The sequence below is a fragment of the Tauraco erythrolophus genome, chromosome 2 (genome assembly GCF_009769465.1).
Source record: "Tauraco erythrolophus isolate bTauEry1 chromosome 2, bTauEry1.pri, whole genome shotgun sequence".
Classification (NCBI taxonomy): Eukaryota; Metazoa; Chordata; class Aves; order Musophagiformes; family Musophagidae; genus Tauraco; species Tauraco erythrolophus.
Genome location: NC_141466.1, coordinates 30,789,094 through 30,806,102, shown reverse-complemented (window position 1 = coordinate 30,806,102; position 17,009 = coordinate 30,789,094). Strand labels below are relative to the sequence as shown.

The 17,009-nt window shown below is 40.5% G+C and overlaps 1 protein-coding gene across 1 annotated transcript; it reads left to right on the top strand.

The window, feature by feature from the left end:
* Positions 1–943: 943 nt before the first annotated feature.
* Positions 944–16,586, top strand: PM20D2 (peptidase M20 domain containing 2). The gene is made up of 7 exons (XM_086631290.1): positions 944–1,396; positions 1,481–1,629; positions 5,254–5,396; positions 8,441–8,595; positions 10,686–10,821; positions 15,194–15,301; positions 16,120–16,586. Exons 1-7 carry the CDS (start codon positions 944–946, stop codon positions 16,320–16,322), a joined length of 1,347 nt encoding a protein of 448 aa, XP_086487416.1. The 3' UTR covers positions 16,323–16,586.
* The last annotated feature ends 423 nt before the right edge of the window (positions 16,587–17,009 follow it).

Sequence of the window (17,009 nt, the reverse complement as noted above, 5' to 3'; positions counted from 1 at the left end):
GACAATTATAGCATGGACTTTTGTGGACAGCACTATGTGCCCACATGCCATGCGGCGTACAGGCGGCAAGTCTAAGGCTTCGCGAGGCTTCCCGACAGCGCCGAAATTTCTGCGCTTGGACCGTGCAGAAGCTTAAGCCCACGTGCTCTGCGTGAAGTGCTGTAGACGGCACCAGCTTTACCGTGCCCGAACAAAGCACCCGCACTCCTGTCGCTGTGGGCTCGGGTGCGTGCCCCACGGGCACAGGAGGAGGACGGGCCGCAGTTGGTGGAGGTGGCGTTAACCATGGTGGGGAGAGCCTGGAGCTACCACCGCCCGGCCAGCCAGGGTGCTCTCGCAGGTCCAGCGTTCAGAAATACCAAAGAAACATAAAGGAGAAAACAAAATCCAGGCAGACAAGGCTTCTAGTTGAAAAAAAATGGAGATGTTGGAGAAAAAAGGGTGTTGATTTCCAAGCCCTGTGGAGTTACGGCAGATCTTGCACTTGAATGCAATCTCTGGCGCATATAGAGAGCAGGTGAAGACTGAATCTCGCTTGTTTTGGTGGTAAATACGTGCGTGAGCAACGCGTGTGTGCCGTCAGCCGCAAAATACAGCCGCTTTAAGTACGAGGCGGCACCGGGAAGAACCTGCACACGGTAAGCGCGGTCCCACCGCCGGCGCCCGCGAAACTCCTCGGGGCGGCACCGGGGTGGGAGGGCGGGCCGCCCCCTGGGTGCGCTGGGACGAGTAGTTCTGGCCGGGCGTCGCCTGCGGGCCGTGCCGCGGCGAAGGACTACGCTTCCCAGCGTGTCCCGCGGCGACGAGGAGGCGATAAAATAGGGCGGCGGCGGCCGCGCTGGGCTCATAAGCCGGCGGTGAGGCGCGGGCGGGCGGAGTGGGGATAGCGAACGGTCGGTCGGTGCGGCCGCAGGTGCCTCTGCGCCCTCCCCGTCGCTCCCTCATGAGGCCGCAGGAGCCGCTGCCGGGCGGCCCCGCTGCCGCGCTGCCCGCGCTGGAGGCGCTGAAGCAGCGGGCGTGCGAGAGCGTGGAGCTGAACGCGGCGCGGCTGGGCGCGCTGAGCCGCGACATCTGGAGCCGGCCCGAGCTGGCCTACGAGGAGCACCAGGCTCACGACACCATGACCCGCTTCTTCTCCAGCGCGGAGCTGCCGGGCGCCGCCTGGGCCGTGCAGCCGCGCTACAAGCTGGGCACGGCCTTCCGCGCCGACTGGGGCACGGCAGCCCCGCAGGGCCCGCGCCCGCTCCGCGTCGCCTTCCTCTGCGAGTACGACGCTTTGCCCGGCATCGGCCACGCCTGCGGGCACAACCTCATCGCCGAAGTGGGCGCCGCCGCCTCGCTGGGGCTGAAGGCTGCCCTGGAGAGCCTGCCGCAGCCGGCGCCCGTCGCCGTCCAGGTGAGAGCCCTCCCGAGGGCGGAGGCCGTGGGCCCCGGCCCCTGTGGACCGGTCGGCCTCTGACTCTCTGCGTTTGTGCTGCAGATCACGGTGCTGGGGACGCCTGCGGAAGAGCAAGGAGGCGGCAAAATAGACCTGATAAACGCTGGAGCCTTTGACGGCCTGGATGTGGTTTTTATGGCACACCCCTCGCAGGAAAACGCAGCTTACCTGCCCGATGTGGCCGAGCATGAGTGAGTCAGCAGGTTCAGGTGGAAAGAGCTGGCTTGGGTTTAGCTTTTCCTCCCCTCCCGAGTAGGGCAGCTGCTTGGGAATGGGCTGAACTTAGGGCTGGGGACCTTGCAGGTGCCCTTCAGACAGAGTGTGTGCAGTCAGCTAAGGAGCCAGGTCACTGTTCTGGACACTCAGTCGTTCTTCCAAAGTCAGCGTTCAGCCTATTGTTAAAGATCCTTGGCTGCTGTGAGATAATCTTGCATGTGTCCCCAAAACAAATTTTCTTTTGGCGTTTCTAGGCGTTTCTTTCTATACATGCACATGATTATGCTGTCTGTTAAAAAAAAAAAAAATCACTTATCCTTCACCTAATCAGCCTAAATTCAAGTGGGGAGAGTCTCATGACTGTAGTTCTGTGCTTTCCTGGGCACCAGGTCCTGTAGGCCTCTGTACACGTTTTAATCAGTTTTGGAAGTGTTTCAGGTTTTCTCCCTGACTTTTCAAAGAGACAGACAGCTAACCCTGACTGCTGTTAGGATCCTTTTTAACTTCCAGCCTAAATTTAATCATGACTGTTTTATATCTATTAACTCTCACATCAACTTTTTTTTATTTAAAGTAGTTCTTGGCTTTCCTTCATTTTTACCATCAATATAAGTAGAGACAGCAGTCATACCTTCATTCGTCTCTTTTTTTTTTTCTGTCTAGCCGTATAACTTCAGAAATTATGCCTTGTCTTCTTTTGATTAGCCTTACTGTTCAGTGTCAGCACTTGTTTGTCTGTACTTGGAGTGACTTGACTTGTCTTGAAGCACTCCTTGCTGGATGTGCGTAACCAGACTTGTATAGAGTACATGAGGTGGAATTTTGTTAGACCATAATGAGCTGATGATGGGACCATAGTGTCTGTTTATCGTTTTGGAGACAGCAGTCATGTTTGAGGCTTCCTCTTCAGTCATTTTCAAGCAATTGACTCTTAGACAAATGCTTAGTCTGTAAGCACATTTTAAAGAAATATTTTTGAGTTTAATTCTATTCTTGCTCTGCCAGACTGCAAGGCCTTGCTGTTCTTCCTTTGATATTATAAACCTCTTCAGTTTTCATAGTGTCCCAGCAGAGGTCTGTCAGCAGATTTTGTTTTTACATTTTATTGCCATGGTTACATGATTCTTGATCCCAAGGTTTTATCTTGTAGAGACTCCACTAGTAACCTCCCTCCAGTGCAACAGTTTTTTCCAAATATTACGTTTGGCTGTCTTTGACTAAATTCTGTAATATTTAAGTAGCTGATTTTCCAACCATTTCTGACTTTATGTACTGACTACTGTTTCCACAGTGGTTGTGCTGCCTTCCAGCACCTACGTGCTTGATTTCATTGGCCATTTTGCTTTTGCCAGCGCTGTTCTTAGCGGATAAGGTGCTTTTGTTACTGCCGAGTTTTACGGTAGAAACTGGCAAGGTTGGCAACACCCAGTCTTCCTTGCCTAGCTAGCCCTTTGCTGTATTCTGTCGTCATGTTTCTAATGAGTCTTAACTGGTTATTGTTACGTCCTTCAAGACTTGTCTCAGATTGGCTTTTGGTTTGTACCTTATGAATATACTTACAATCTTTAAGGTGTAGTTTTCATTGCTAGTAAGCAAAACAGCTTACTGCTTCCAAAAGCTTGAAATACTCAGCTTATTTAATGATTTATGTAATTATGAGATTCCAAAGGTACAAAGACTGTTTTGATGATTTGTAATTGATCTTTTGGTTATTTCCAAGGAATTGAAGAACTGGCCATCACTAAATTGCTAGTATTACTGGATCTGCAAACTCTGAAGCTGGCTTGTGCCCAAAGTGAAATTAACATACTGGGATAACTGGTGAATAAGTGCCAAAATTTGCTGATTCTTATTCACTTATCCTTCACCTAATCAGCCTATTTATTGTTGGTCAAACAGGATCCACATTCTTCTGCTAATATTCTTAAACTGGCTTAGGGTTTCATTATTCACCAAATCTGTTGTTTTGTGTTTTTTTTTTTTTCTGAGAGTATCTGACATTTGTGTAGCAACAACAGCAGTACAAGAATGAATGTTTTTTTCAGAAGCACCTGTTTCTTGTGGGAGGGAGAGGGGAAAGATTGCAACATGACTTTCTGCTTTACTTTGCCTTCTCTCTACTTTTTTGAGAATATCCAGGGATCTGTCCTGCGTTCTTTGAGTTGATTTGAGAGGTTGCAGTCTAATACTTGGGATGTTAATGGATAAGCTTTTTTATCTTCATTTCATAATGATGATAAATTTTAAATGAAACTCATGCTTTACAGAATGAGATGTGCAGTTGTCTTGGAGGATGAGAGAGGATGGAAAAGGGCGTAGTTAATTTGGATTGCAGGCAGTAGCAGGAGACATTTTCTGCTCCAGTAGTACACTTCATTGTGTCCTTCTGCTATCCAGTATTTAAGTTCTGGTATTAACTTACAACTGTGGCATGGTTCAGAGCACGAAGGGTCAGTTCAGGATAAGTGGCTTAAGTTGGCATCTGTGCAAGACAGGGACGAGCAAGTTCAGCTTGTCCTAGCTGGGTAAGAGACAGCTCGTGTGACTCAGGGGAGCTCTTTGAGCTTGAGGATGGAGTATGTAAAGGCTTGAGTATTGAGTACAGATTTAATTCAAATCTCTAGTATTGATAAAAACATAGTATTTGTGTATTTGATAAGTAGTAATATCTTATGTAGTTGTCAGTATTTAATGTCTTTCATGTAAAGAGATTCATATAATTTGAAATATTAAATTATTTGGTAAGGCTAATACAAATGGCCCTCATAAAATGAAGCCAAGCATGAGTTCTTCCTGGATGTGTTTAGGTGCGATATTTTGACTTCTACGAAATTGGAGGGTAACCTTTGCACTAGGTTTCTTCCTTGTTGCAAGCCTTTCTACCAGCATTTTTGAGGTGTGCAGGGAAGGAACATCCTTGCCGTAGCATGGTAAGGTATATTTTATACTAGCATATGCCTTTACTGCACTTTTAAAACTTGACTTTTGGGCAACCTGGTGTAGTGGAGAGTTTCCCTGCCCATGGCAGGGGAGTCGGAACTAGATGATCTTTGAGGTCCCTTCCAACCCTAACCATTCTATGATTCTATGAATTTTTGTTATGTAGACATGGCTTGTGTGTGATCTTAGTGATGTACTTTTGCTGTGTTACATGCTGTGCACATTTTATTGAAATTTGACAAGAATTAAGACAGTCAACCTCAAATTTTGAGTCAAAGAATTTGTTATCCTCTGAGAAGAATGTTAGTAACTTTAAATCTCAGAACAGTCAGGAGGTATAAAAAAGTGCTGGAGACGTTTAATTAGTATGTGAAGCCTGTACTTCTCAGGAAAAGGCTGTAAAGTGGTATGTTACTGGTAGCTCTTCTGCCTAACTGGGTCTTGATATCATTCCACTTCACTGGTTTTCTAGAAATCTTTCAGCATCTTCCTACACTCAAAGATAGTTCAACTTTGCAACAGTAGTGCCAGGTAAATTGTTTGATGTTCTACTGCACAAAACTTAAATAACAAATATTTGCGTGAACAAAAGGAAGTTTTTATTTTAGAGGTTTTTTCAGTGAATGAAAAACAAATAAGCAATGCCTTTTATTTCCTAGTGTGACTGTGAAATACTATGGAAAAGCTTCTCATGCTGCTGCTTATCCTTGGGAAGGAGTTAATGCATTAGATGCTGCTGTTCTTGCATACAACAATCTGTCTGTTTTAAGACAGCAAATGAAACCGACCTGGAGAGTTCATGGTGAGATCTTAATTAAATCTAATGTCAAGCAAGTAAGAGTTTAGGCTGTTAAAATACTAACTTACAAAATCCCACAATTTAAAATATTGCATTATTGCACTAAATTAATATAGTAATTTCAAATATTATGAAATAGCACCATTTAATTTAAATACTTTGTCTGTAATCTTTGAAATCATGCCAGTATCCAGAACTAACCTGAAAATAAGCTTATGGGTCAGACTCCAGAGAGGACACAGGTGCCTAGGTCGAGGCTAGGCAAACTTTGATTCTTTGCACTTAAAGTTACAGTTCAGAAAGAAAAAAAAAAGTGCTAAGTTTATTTTGGTACGTGGCCAAACTTCTTTAAAGTTAATGTACGTGTTTTTGCAAAGATGTAAGATTAAATGTTTCTGAAAAATGAAGTATTACTTACTGCATTATTTTTGTAGTAGACATTCCATTAATTAGATGGCATTTATATTGACATTTGTGGAAGGCTGTAGTGGTCTAGAGTGACGGAAGTTTATTTGCTGAAGTAGAAAAAACAAGTGATGGCAGAAGCCTATAGTTCTGGTTAGTAGCCCAGTCAACCAGATGTGCGCTGGATTCTAATATTTAATATCTAGTAAACCTTAAAGTAGAAAGGTCGATTTACAATAAGACATATTAGCCATTAAGCTTGACTCGTACTCGTTCAGCATCATGCATTTCTCTTTGTTTCAGAAATTGAGATGGAAGCTGCCCTTTAGCTATAAACCCGGGTTTCCCTTGTTACATCCAACACAACTTCTTCTGAGTTGAAATTAAGAAACGTTGCCATTTCTACAGGACTTCTGAATGTAGAACGATTATTTGGAACACTTGTTATGAGCTTAAAACACTTCCAGAAGTTCTGAGCTAACGGTCATTATACGCCTTGGCTGCTTGTGCTGTATAATATATGTGTGTATTTGTCTCCAGTATATCTGGATGGAATCTGGAAGCCCTAACCCTTTTGAGTGTAGATGATGTTTGCAGTTCTGCTTTGCAGCATACCCAAATTAATGTCAGACAGCGGGTATAGCCTTAGCTCTCTATCCTATTGCTCTGGAGGAAACGAGGCACCAAATTATGAGTTTTGGTGTCTGAAACCCATGTGTTGCAGACACATTGGAGGTGCCTAAGTCTTCTGTTGGATCTAAGCCTCAAAACCCTAAATAGTGCTTTCTTCTTAGGTTCTAAACATTACATGGGTAATGTAGGCAAAAAACTGAGTATCTAAACAAGCTTTTTTAGAGGTAACACTTCCTAAACCACAGCAAAACTTAAATTACTGCATTGATACAACTGCTGTCATAAACCTGGTTTTCAAACTGGAGATATTTAAAGTACCTTTGGGAAAGTATAAGCAGCCAGAATGAGATTTGATTTTAGGAATGCTTTCTTTACAACAGTGTGTTGGAGGTCTCGTGTTGCAGGCTAGCAATAACAGCCATGGCTGACCTAAGTGAGCCTAAATATCTTAGTGCTAACCTACTAACAAGAACTGAAATAGTTTCTATTACTTGAAGCCTAGAATTTCTAAGCAATGCTTTATGTACTTGAACAATGTTGGTTTGAGTTTGTCTAGTATTTGGTAAGTTTCTTCCCTGCTTATGAGTGGACTAAATGTTGCCCCCTTTAAAAAATAGGAATGTAGATTTTTTTTTTTCTGTTCAAGTAATTTTTAAACACTGTAAAAAAAAAAAAGTTCATCTAGAAGCAGGGCAAACCAGGTGCTATTAGTAGTGTGTGGGAGCTCTACTTTTAAGCTAGATCTGCTGTCCAGTCCATACTACAGTTGCTTTGAAAGTTAAGTGAAGACATGGTCTTAGACTCTATCCAGTTCCATTGACAAATGTGTTGGAAGGTAAATGAGAGCTCATGAAGTTACTTGTTTTGAGCAAACATGTTATGATGTCATGCAAATTTGCATCGTTACTTTCTTTCAGGTTTGCTGATTCTGTTTCCATGATGTCTGTCCCTCTGGTCTGAGCTGTTCCTTTTGTTATGGACTAGTACTGATAGTGGTTTAAGTCAGTACTTGGTTTACTTGGACTGTATGTGAGCCTGGAAAGTTTTTACTTGAGGGGGGAGTTCGTAGTCTTAGGTTTTCTGTACCAAAAGTAAAGATTTGTTGCCTGTTTGCGTTCTGATAGTGCTGTCTTTTCAGGCCTCAGTGACACACATAAGTATCCTCATGCAATATTTCCATTTAAGGTAGATAGTTTCTCAGGTTCTATGGACAACAAATCTTACTCCACATACCTAAGTTGAGTAGAGGAGGCCAGGGAAACAAGCAGTTTCTTGAAGGCAATGAGCTGTTAATGTGTTAAAATCTAAGGTAGAATTGATATCTACAATGTTTTTTTGTTGAGATACCTAAATATTGTGGTCTTTATGGTAATGCCTCTGGTGCCATAATTGAAAACTATGTAGTTGTCACACATTTCCTTGAGGGAACACTTTCAACTCAAACTTCACTCTTGAATAAAACTGTACGTGTATTATACACTCCAATATTTCCAAATAATTAGTGTGAGGAATCTAATGAACTTTCTGTGCACTGCAGCACACATTATTCCAGTATTGCTGAGAAATGCAACTTACTCAATTTGTCTCCAAGCTGGCAAAATAAGTTGGAAGGATTCTGGTTTAAGAAACCTTTAAAAGTTGGAATCCAAGGTAGCCTTTAGAACATTTTTTTTTTTTCCCAATGGCAGCCAGATTGCTTTATGAATCTGATGCATTGAATTTCAGGGGATTAATTATAAATGCTAGTTTGGCTTGTTTTTAGGTTTATAACAGATAATCAAAGAATGTAATGAATTTGTGCTGAAGAACATGTACACATTCCAGTTAATCTGACGTAATGAAGAAGCTTTGACCGCATACTGTATTTTTTACATTCTTTATCTATTTCACGCTCACTTGGTGGTTTTTTTTTTGTTTATATATTTAGATCTTGAGCAAGGAGTTTCATGACAGGGTTGAAGATCAAGGATTTATATTTAACACTGTTAACATGACTTCTCTTTCTGCAGGTGTAATAAAAAATGGTGGTGTGAAACCTAACATCATTCCTTCTTACACTGAACTAGAGTTTTACTTGCGTGCCCCTTCAATGAAAGATCTTTCTCTTCTGACAGAGAAGGTTGAGAATTGCTTCAGATCTGCAGCGCTGGCCACAGGATGCAAAGTAAGAGTGTATTGATGGTCATGTGTTTTTATTACGCTGTAGATAAGTTAGGCCAGAATAGGAAATCTAGGCTTACAGCATTTGTCTGTGTGGTGTTTAGCTGAAAGAAATCAAAATGTCAGTGTTACCATTTGCTAGTCTGTGGCTTTGTGTCCCGAAAGAAAGCTTTGTTTTATAAACAGAATGCTACAGAATCATAGAATAATCTAGGTTGATAGAGACCTGCAGAGGTCATCAAGTCTAACCCTCTGTTCAGAGCAGGACCAGTTACAGCAGATTGCGTGGTGCCATGTGGACTTCTTAATATCTCCAAAGATGAAATTCTACAACCTCTCTCAACAGTGCTCAGTGCATCTCATGGTGAGCAAGGTTTTTCCTGATGTTTACACCACGATGACTGAGGACTGAAACAGGTTGCCTGTAGGGACTGTAGTGTTTCCATCCTTGGAGATACTCAAAAGCTGCATTGATATGGTCCTGGGCAACCAGCTGTAGGTGACGCTGCTTGAGTAGGGGAGTTAAAGAAGATAACTTCCAGAGGTGCTTTCCAACTTCAACCAACTTCTGTGATTATGTTGTATCTAATAAGAATTTCCTTTGTTGCCTCTCGTCATATCACTGGGCATCTCTGAGAAGTCTGGTTCTGTCTTCTCTCTACCCTCCCTATCTGGTAGCTGTAGACAGCTTAACCTTCTTTTTTGAAGGCTCAACAAGCCAAATTTTTTCAGCCTTTCTTTGTATGTCGTGTTCTCCATCATCCCAATCATCTCATTGACCTTCCCCTGGACTTGCTCCAGTCTTGAGTTCAGGAGCACAAAACTGAACACAATATACCAGATGTGATCTCACAAGAGTTGTCTGCATCAATATTAAAGATATTAAAATATTAATGCCACCAGTATTGATTGCAGATGAATGCTACAAGTAACAGGCAGCGATTTGGATTTTTGTACCTGAAGATTGTAGCACTTCAACCCTGAATGTCTTCTGTGTCCACTGAACCAGACCTGTCATCATGAAAAGCTAAGCTTGGTCATGTGCCATCTGGTCTTCCATGAATCTATGCTGGATAGTCACAATTGCCTTTTGATTCATGTGCCTGGACATGAGTCCTTAGGAGGATTTATTTGCTCTATAATCTCCCCAGGATAGATAGGACGGTCTGCCCAGTCTGTAATTTCCAAGATCCTCTTTCTGGCCCTGCAAGACGTATGTGACCCTCAGTTCTTTTTCAGTGCGCTGGAGCATTCCTCTCTTCCCTTTGCCCTGTTAAACAGCAGGCTCACATAGCAACCAAATCTGACAAACTGAGCAATTTTTCAGTTAGCATTCTTCTCATTTTTTTGCTTTTAATAAGTGGAAGTGTCCCTCCTGCAGCTGATTCCAGCAATGTCGTTGCCTTGCAATGTGTCACTGAGGTAGGTGGTTCTGCCTGCTCTGAAGTTACAGGTCAGTGGCTAATGCAGCTGTGAAACAAACGTGTATGCTCACTGGAACAAATATGTCTAGTGTATATGAATGTGAGCCAGAATATTCCTGAGTTTTAAGGTCTGTTTTTGAGGCATTAGATGCTGTTTTCCTGGTATGGCTCCTCCACTCAAATTGGAGGAGGATTTCAGAAAGTGTACTTTCTGCAGAATGAAAGTTAAGACATTGGTATGTTCTTTACATTTGTTTTCAAACTTCTTGCCTGTGTGAAGTCGTTTCATGAATGGGACTGTAGTTATTGGAAGTGTTCTAAACAAGAATAGTAAAATAGAGTTTGGTGAAAGACTGAATTAATTTCTGTCTAGTTTAGTAGTACCTGCAGTGGAAATCGTTAGAAGCTGTTACAGGAAATGTTTGCTTACTAGTTTTGGAAACAGGCTTTATGAAATCCATGCTTCTGGAATTTGTGTGCAAGCTTGACAGAATACCAGCTGTGTTTTGATGTAGGCTAATATTTGGCATAATGCTACATTTTTGAAGGACACTTAGCACTTATGTCTGATTTGAAATGGGCTTAAAGTACAGATGTGTATCAAATCGTTTACATTAAACTGGCTTAGGTTGGTGAAAAATATCTAATTGTTTGGGTATTTTTTGTCTAGGTGGAAATAAAAGGTGGTGAAAATGATTACTACAATGTGCTTCCAAATAAGAGCCTGCAGAATGTTTACAAGGAGAATGGAAAGAAGCTTGGAATAGAGTTTATATCAGAAGACTGTATCGTGAATGGTTTGTCAGGTAACTCAATCTGTTGATTTTTTGTTATGACTTAAGGTTAGATTGATCAGCTTTTAAGTGTATGAGATAATGGGATAGAGGTAGGTTAAACAGAGTTTGGTCAGAAGAAAAAAGCCAAATGAGAAAATGGAAGCTGTGTAAAGGGATTGTACCTCTGGCCTGTGTTTCTGCATTTGTTGTAAAAGCTGACAAATTTTCCCAACAGGTATGGAAAGCAGTAATTTTCTGATAATATTTCTGAAAGTATTTCAAGTAAGAAACAGTTTGGTTGGGGGAGGGATGGAAAGATAAGAACTGTCTTACTGAGAACACGAGGATGTGGAATGAATTGCGGCTTATTCTGTTGCTTTGAATTATGGAATCCTGGTTTATGCTGTCAATGAAGATGAGATTCAGCTTTTAGGAATCTTGTTTAACAATATTTTCCAAGCTTACATATAAACAAATGTACTGGCATCTAACTAATATCATAGAGGGAGTTTTTGAACAGATTTTAAGTGGAAGTTTAAGCAACTTAGTAACCCTAATTTAAACCTCTTTCTGTTAACAGGTAATTCTGTGCCTCTAATTTTAGTTCACGAGTTCAACAGATTAGTTTTCTAAAGGGTGCCGTTCAAGTAGGTGTTCACTTCTGGGTCTTGACTGTGTCTCAAACTATTTAACTTTCTTGGTCTCTCAGAGGTATAGTAGTAGGAGAGTGAATTCCTGGATGCGCAGGTGCGTTTCTCATTACCCTTAACAGGTTTTTCCAGAATCTTCCTACAGGAGCTCTGTTCAAGTCTTAAAACTGCTGCTGATACTTTATAACCTTCACTACTGATCATAACTGTGTATATAATAAATGCTTTTTCTACTCATATTAAAGTTTTTCCTTTGATTAGAAAGAAAAGATTGTTTTCAGTAAAAAAAATGTTATTCCGATTAGTACTGCAATCAAACTAATCTTCTTTCTTAAAAGCAGATTATCTTTGGATAGTTGAGATCTTGGTGTTTGGGGATAGAGTTCTACAAACTTTTTTGGGGGGGAGACAGCATGTCTAATGGTATTCTGGTTGTTTTTTCTCTTACTTCTTAATTCCCTTCCAAATTAAGGCAACACTAGCATATTTTCTCCAATTGATTCATTGTCTTGGATTTAAAAACAAATCATAACTAAAGGTAGATTTCTTTATTCAGTGTGATACAAGCAAGATTTCACTACTTTGCTCATTTAGCCTAAGAAACAGGCTGAGGAATCTTGTTTAGAATGCTTACTGTAGTGAAACTTCATGGAGTTCTGCTAGTTGCTTCCTTCGAACCGTTATATTAAGGGTGGAGATTGTGAACACTGGTGATCCTACTGGTTCAGAGGACTTTGAATGAACTTAGTACAGGCACCTGATTGTAATAGTGCTTTCATATGTAAGTTACATGATATGTGAAATGCTGAACATTAACTTGCCTAAACTGAAACTCTCCATATACCTTTTTTGTCCCTAAATTGCTTTTCGAATGTCAAAATGTGCTTGAGCGTATATGTTTCTGTTGCATACTGCAGTAGGCGTCACTGAATTTTCTTTCCACAGTTGCTTCTCTGAATTTTTGTGGTCGGGATTCAGGAGTGATAATGAAGCACAGTCTCCAGAGACATAGGAGTGGAATTTTGTACCTTTTTGGGAGGGGTTGAGTGTTTTGTCTCATCTTTTTCAAGACCTCTATTTCTGTTTAGTTTTCATACGGTTTTCAATGTTTTCTTTTAGGATATCAGTTTCTTCTGTTGAAAGGGAAGGAAGATAGCTCAGTTGCTTCTCCATGTCTGTGCAGCAGAAAAGTCGTTAACAGATGAGCATACTCGCTGCCACCTCTACATGGGTATTAGTATCGGTCTGCTTACAGGTATCGCTCTAGGCAGCTAAGCATTATGAAGAGTTCCCTTAGTCCATCAAATCACACTACCTCCTGTGTGCCTTGTGCACGTTCCACTCATTTGGCTCACAGCCAGGATGGTGTGAAACAATGTGAATCTGACTTCGTTTTGACCAGGTGCCATGACCTGTTTCTGTTTCTACTAGCAGAGTCCCTCCTTCTACTGGTAGGATCGCTCCACTACAAGGCAGTGATAACCTCCCACAGCAGATGGCTTAGTTTACCATGCCTTAGTTGAGGAACCCATGGTTGTTATAACTTACTCTGATATTTTTAGCATTCATGGGGTTCATTGGCTTCCTATGCACAAGGCTGATGTAGATAATCATAAGAAGGAACCAGCATGTTTTGAAAATACCACTTTTGAAGCTTGGGGATGTATATAAATGCTTCCTGGAATCTTTTGCGTTTTCCCTTCCATTCATGTTTGTTGTAATACGGCTTCCATTATGTGCTCAGTGACTTGAAGAGTCTTCTGTATCAGCTTCAGGACATGTTTTTTAGAGGCTGGAGCTCCCAATACCTTTCTGTGCACAAGTCTGTATATTGCATTGATAACCATACAATTGTTATGCTTCTGGAAGGAATCCTGGTCTGTACATCTCAAGCAAGCTTACAGTTCCAAATGTTTCTATGGAAACCATTGGAACACCTGATGTTTTAAACATGCCACTAGGTTATTGCCACTAAAGGGTGTAAACATTTTTTCTGATCGAGGGGAAGATTTGACTGTCACATTTTTATTAAAAGTTGCCTGGATTTTGGCTTGGTAAGCTCTACATCTTACTAGAAAATACCAAGTTTATATCCCTTACATTCAGGAACAATAGCTTGTAAACTGGTAGTAGTTTGGATATGGATATACATTTAAGTGGAATTACATGACTGTAATTTTAGAGCTGGGATGCACTAAAATTTCTAATGCTTCATTTGCTGAGTGAGAGCAGGAAAAAAGGCCAACACAGTCTTTCCAGCAATTTGTGTGTTAGGACTTAGGCAAGCCTAGAGCCTCTTGGTTTAGTCTGGAGTAGGCAGAACTTCTAGACTTCTGGTTTGTCTTTCCAGACTGATCAAAGAATGAATCAACTGAAAATTAAAATAACTTCTTGCTGTGCCAAGAGTTGGATTTTTTTCAAATGCGTACTGAATTTATGGGAGAAGATCGCGGTTTCAGGCAAGCCTTGCTGCTTCCATTTGTAGGCAGAGCCAATAGCAAGCTAGTCTTGTCCTCTTTGGTGACATAATGTAGGCTCTGTGGAGTCCCTTTTAATAACTATATGCTTCAAGTAAAATCTATCTTCTTCAATCATTTCATTACTAAGTCTTAAGGCATTAGTAATAACTTCTCTCCATGAAGTATCATGATATGGAGGCTACCTTGATGTGTTAGAAATAATTTTAAATCTTTGGAACAGTTAGTTTATATGCCATTGCTAAAGAAGAAAAATCTTGCAGCTCTGAAATTTAATTGAGATAGTAGTTGGTCATCTCCATTTTTCCTCACTATGAAACAATGCTTCCTCTGGTATCTGAATTTCACAATAACTGATATGTTGATTTCTCCAACTTCTGAATGTCATTTCAACAAATACTGAGTGGATTGTTTGGGTGGAAAAAAAAGACATTCAGGAAGTAGTCGCAGACTCTTGAATGATTTACTGTGAAGGATCTACTACTTCTGGGTGGTATCATTAACTAGATAAGGCAGTACTGTGAGATAGTTACTATCACTAGCTAACATACTGAAATTCCTAGTCAGGCATGAAAAAATCATAATTAAATTCTGTAGCATTGTTATTGAGAATTTTTTTATGTCTACAGAGCACTAATGTTTTCTCTGGAGTTTACTTCTGATCTTGTTATTTCAAGAGCACTTGTGCTGTTAAGGTTTACATAACTGAGAAAAATCAAAAAGCACAGGAAAAAAGAGTTGTCCTCAATCTGCTTTTGTTTAAAGATAGATTGGTCCTACTTCAGAGTCCCCTACCTAATGATGAATATTTGCGTACTGGTGAAAAGCAGGAATTGTTGGGCCTGGTTCTAAGGGCTATAGTAGAAAAATAGGGCTGAACTGCCTGAAACTTCAGGGTTTGCAGTTTTCATTGTTTCTGAATTAACAGCTGACTATCAGGATACACTTGATAAAAAAAAAAAAAAAAAACAAAAACCAACAATTAATGGAATAGGAACATGCTGATACAACTTTCTTGCAGTCCATTAACTGATTATTGATCAGAAGCGCACTGGAGAGCAGCATCTGAAGATGGCTAGTTAGGGAAAACATCTCGGTGATGGGAGATTTTTGTATAGATAATGACTCTTCAGAAGTGCTTTTATTTTAGTATTTGGGGCAAAGGATATTCTGTTTTAGATACGGGCTGGAGATGATATCTATCATATGTTTTCTTAACAGCACTCAAAACTCTTCAACATTTGTTCATTAAGAAAATTTGTGTGCTGCTTCTAGGTTCCACGGACTTTGGAAATGTTACATTTGTAGTCCCTGGGCTTCATCCTTATTTTTATATTGGCTCTGATGCATTGAATCATACTGAGCAGTACACAGAAGCTGCAGGTGAGTGGAAGTGAAAAACATTAAGAGGTTTATATTTGGAACCCTTATGTGTTGTAGGGTCTGGTTGCTGACTGTTCCCTACAGCAAATCTTGAAATTATAAATATTTTAAATAATAAAGTATTAAAGCTTTCAGATGCTTCTATGGTATTCAAAGCTGCTGTGTAGTAAATGTATGAAAGTGTAAGTACTAATCTGAAAGTGGCTTCATATGAACACCTATGTAGAAGTGGAGTTGCTTTCTTCAAGTGTGGTGGGATCTGAGTGGACTCTGAAACAATTAACTTAGTTCATTGTAGAGCTGCAGAAAAAAGCTGACAAAATGTAGAATGTCTATTTTTGTGTTTGAAGTTAAATGCATGTGGGAAGGATGAGCACTCCTCGAACTAAAAGCCTGACTTAGTATACCATCTAGACTGAAGAAATTAGAATTAGCCCTAGCAGCCTATTCAGAAGAGTTTCTAACCATGAGCCAAAAGATAGAAGTAATTTTTACACCTAAAGCACAATACGGTGGAAATGTAATAGCGGTAACGGTATAAAATTTTGCATTTTCTAAAAAAGAAAATGTGAACACTTATTTTCTTGGTTTCAGTCTTAGTTGTTTACATTAGTAGCAGAAAGTTAAGTACTTGCATGTGAAAATTTGTTCTAAGGCATCAGAAAATAGACATACTTCATGGAAGTATATTTTTAAGAAACTTCTTGCAATTGAAACGTGACGATTTATTTTATAGAATATGCCTTATGCAGTAAACTAGTGGTTTGTATCTAATATTAGTAATCTAACCTGAAATTTCTCTTACTTTTTTTCTGCAGGGTCAGAGAGTGCTCAGTTCTACGCTTTGCGCACAGCAAAAGCTTTGGCAATGACAGCACTGGATGTAATTTTCAAACCAGGTCTGCTAGAAGAGGTCAGGGAAGACTTTAGACAGGTGAAGCTAAAAGAAGAAGGGCAAATAAATCCAGTGGAATCTAACAAAGAATCTGGCGTTGGCACAGGAGCATGCGCATCACACTAAACTTTGTTAAACCTTGCTCAGTAGGATTGACTTAATGGAGATGCTGTATTTAAATCCCAGAGGAGACTGGATAAACACACAGCTGAAGAAATGTTGATTTCTTTTTTTTTGGACTTTAGGAGAAGCAAATAGTATCATTGCTTTTAAAAACGTGCAATTTCATCTAGCTGTAATGTTTGCTGTATTCAATATGATGATCAATTTCAGAGAGAGTCTCAAATATGTTGCCTTTAAGTTGCAGTGTTGAATAAATGAGTGTTTAGATCCCTTGTCTGTGATTTTCTGTATATTGATGAAGAAATATTCCTTATAGGAGAAATATGGCATTTACATGGAAATTTTCCTTCTGAAGTAAGCACTGTTTCCTCAGTGATCATAGGTTGAGTCTGTTCTATGAAGCATTTCTGTCTGGCTGGTCACTTTTTCTTGGGGACAAGGTAGAGGCTTAAACTGAGCTGATTCCTCTGGAGAGAAAGGTGTATGTTTGGAAGCATGCCTGGTTCTGACTAGTAGCTTCTAGCAATGAAATGTAACTATTTGTGTGGAAATGCAATCTGTAAAGGTCGATTGTCCTGAAATGCATTGACTTTCCCCCTGATAAATTTCGGAGGTGTTGTGGAGAAGTCCTTGATCAAAAAAACAAATAAATGTTTGGTTGCCTTCTGATTAACATGCTTAACCTACTGC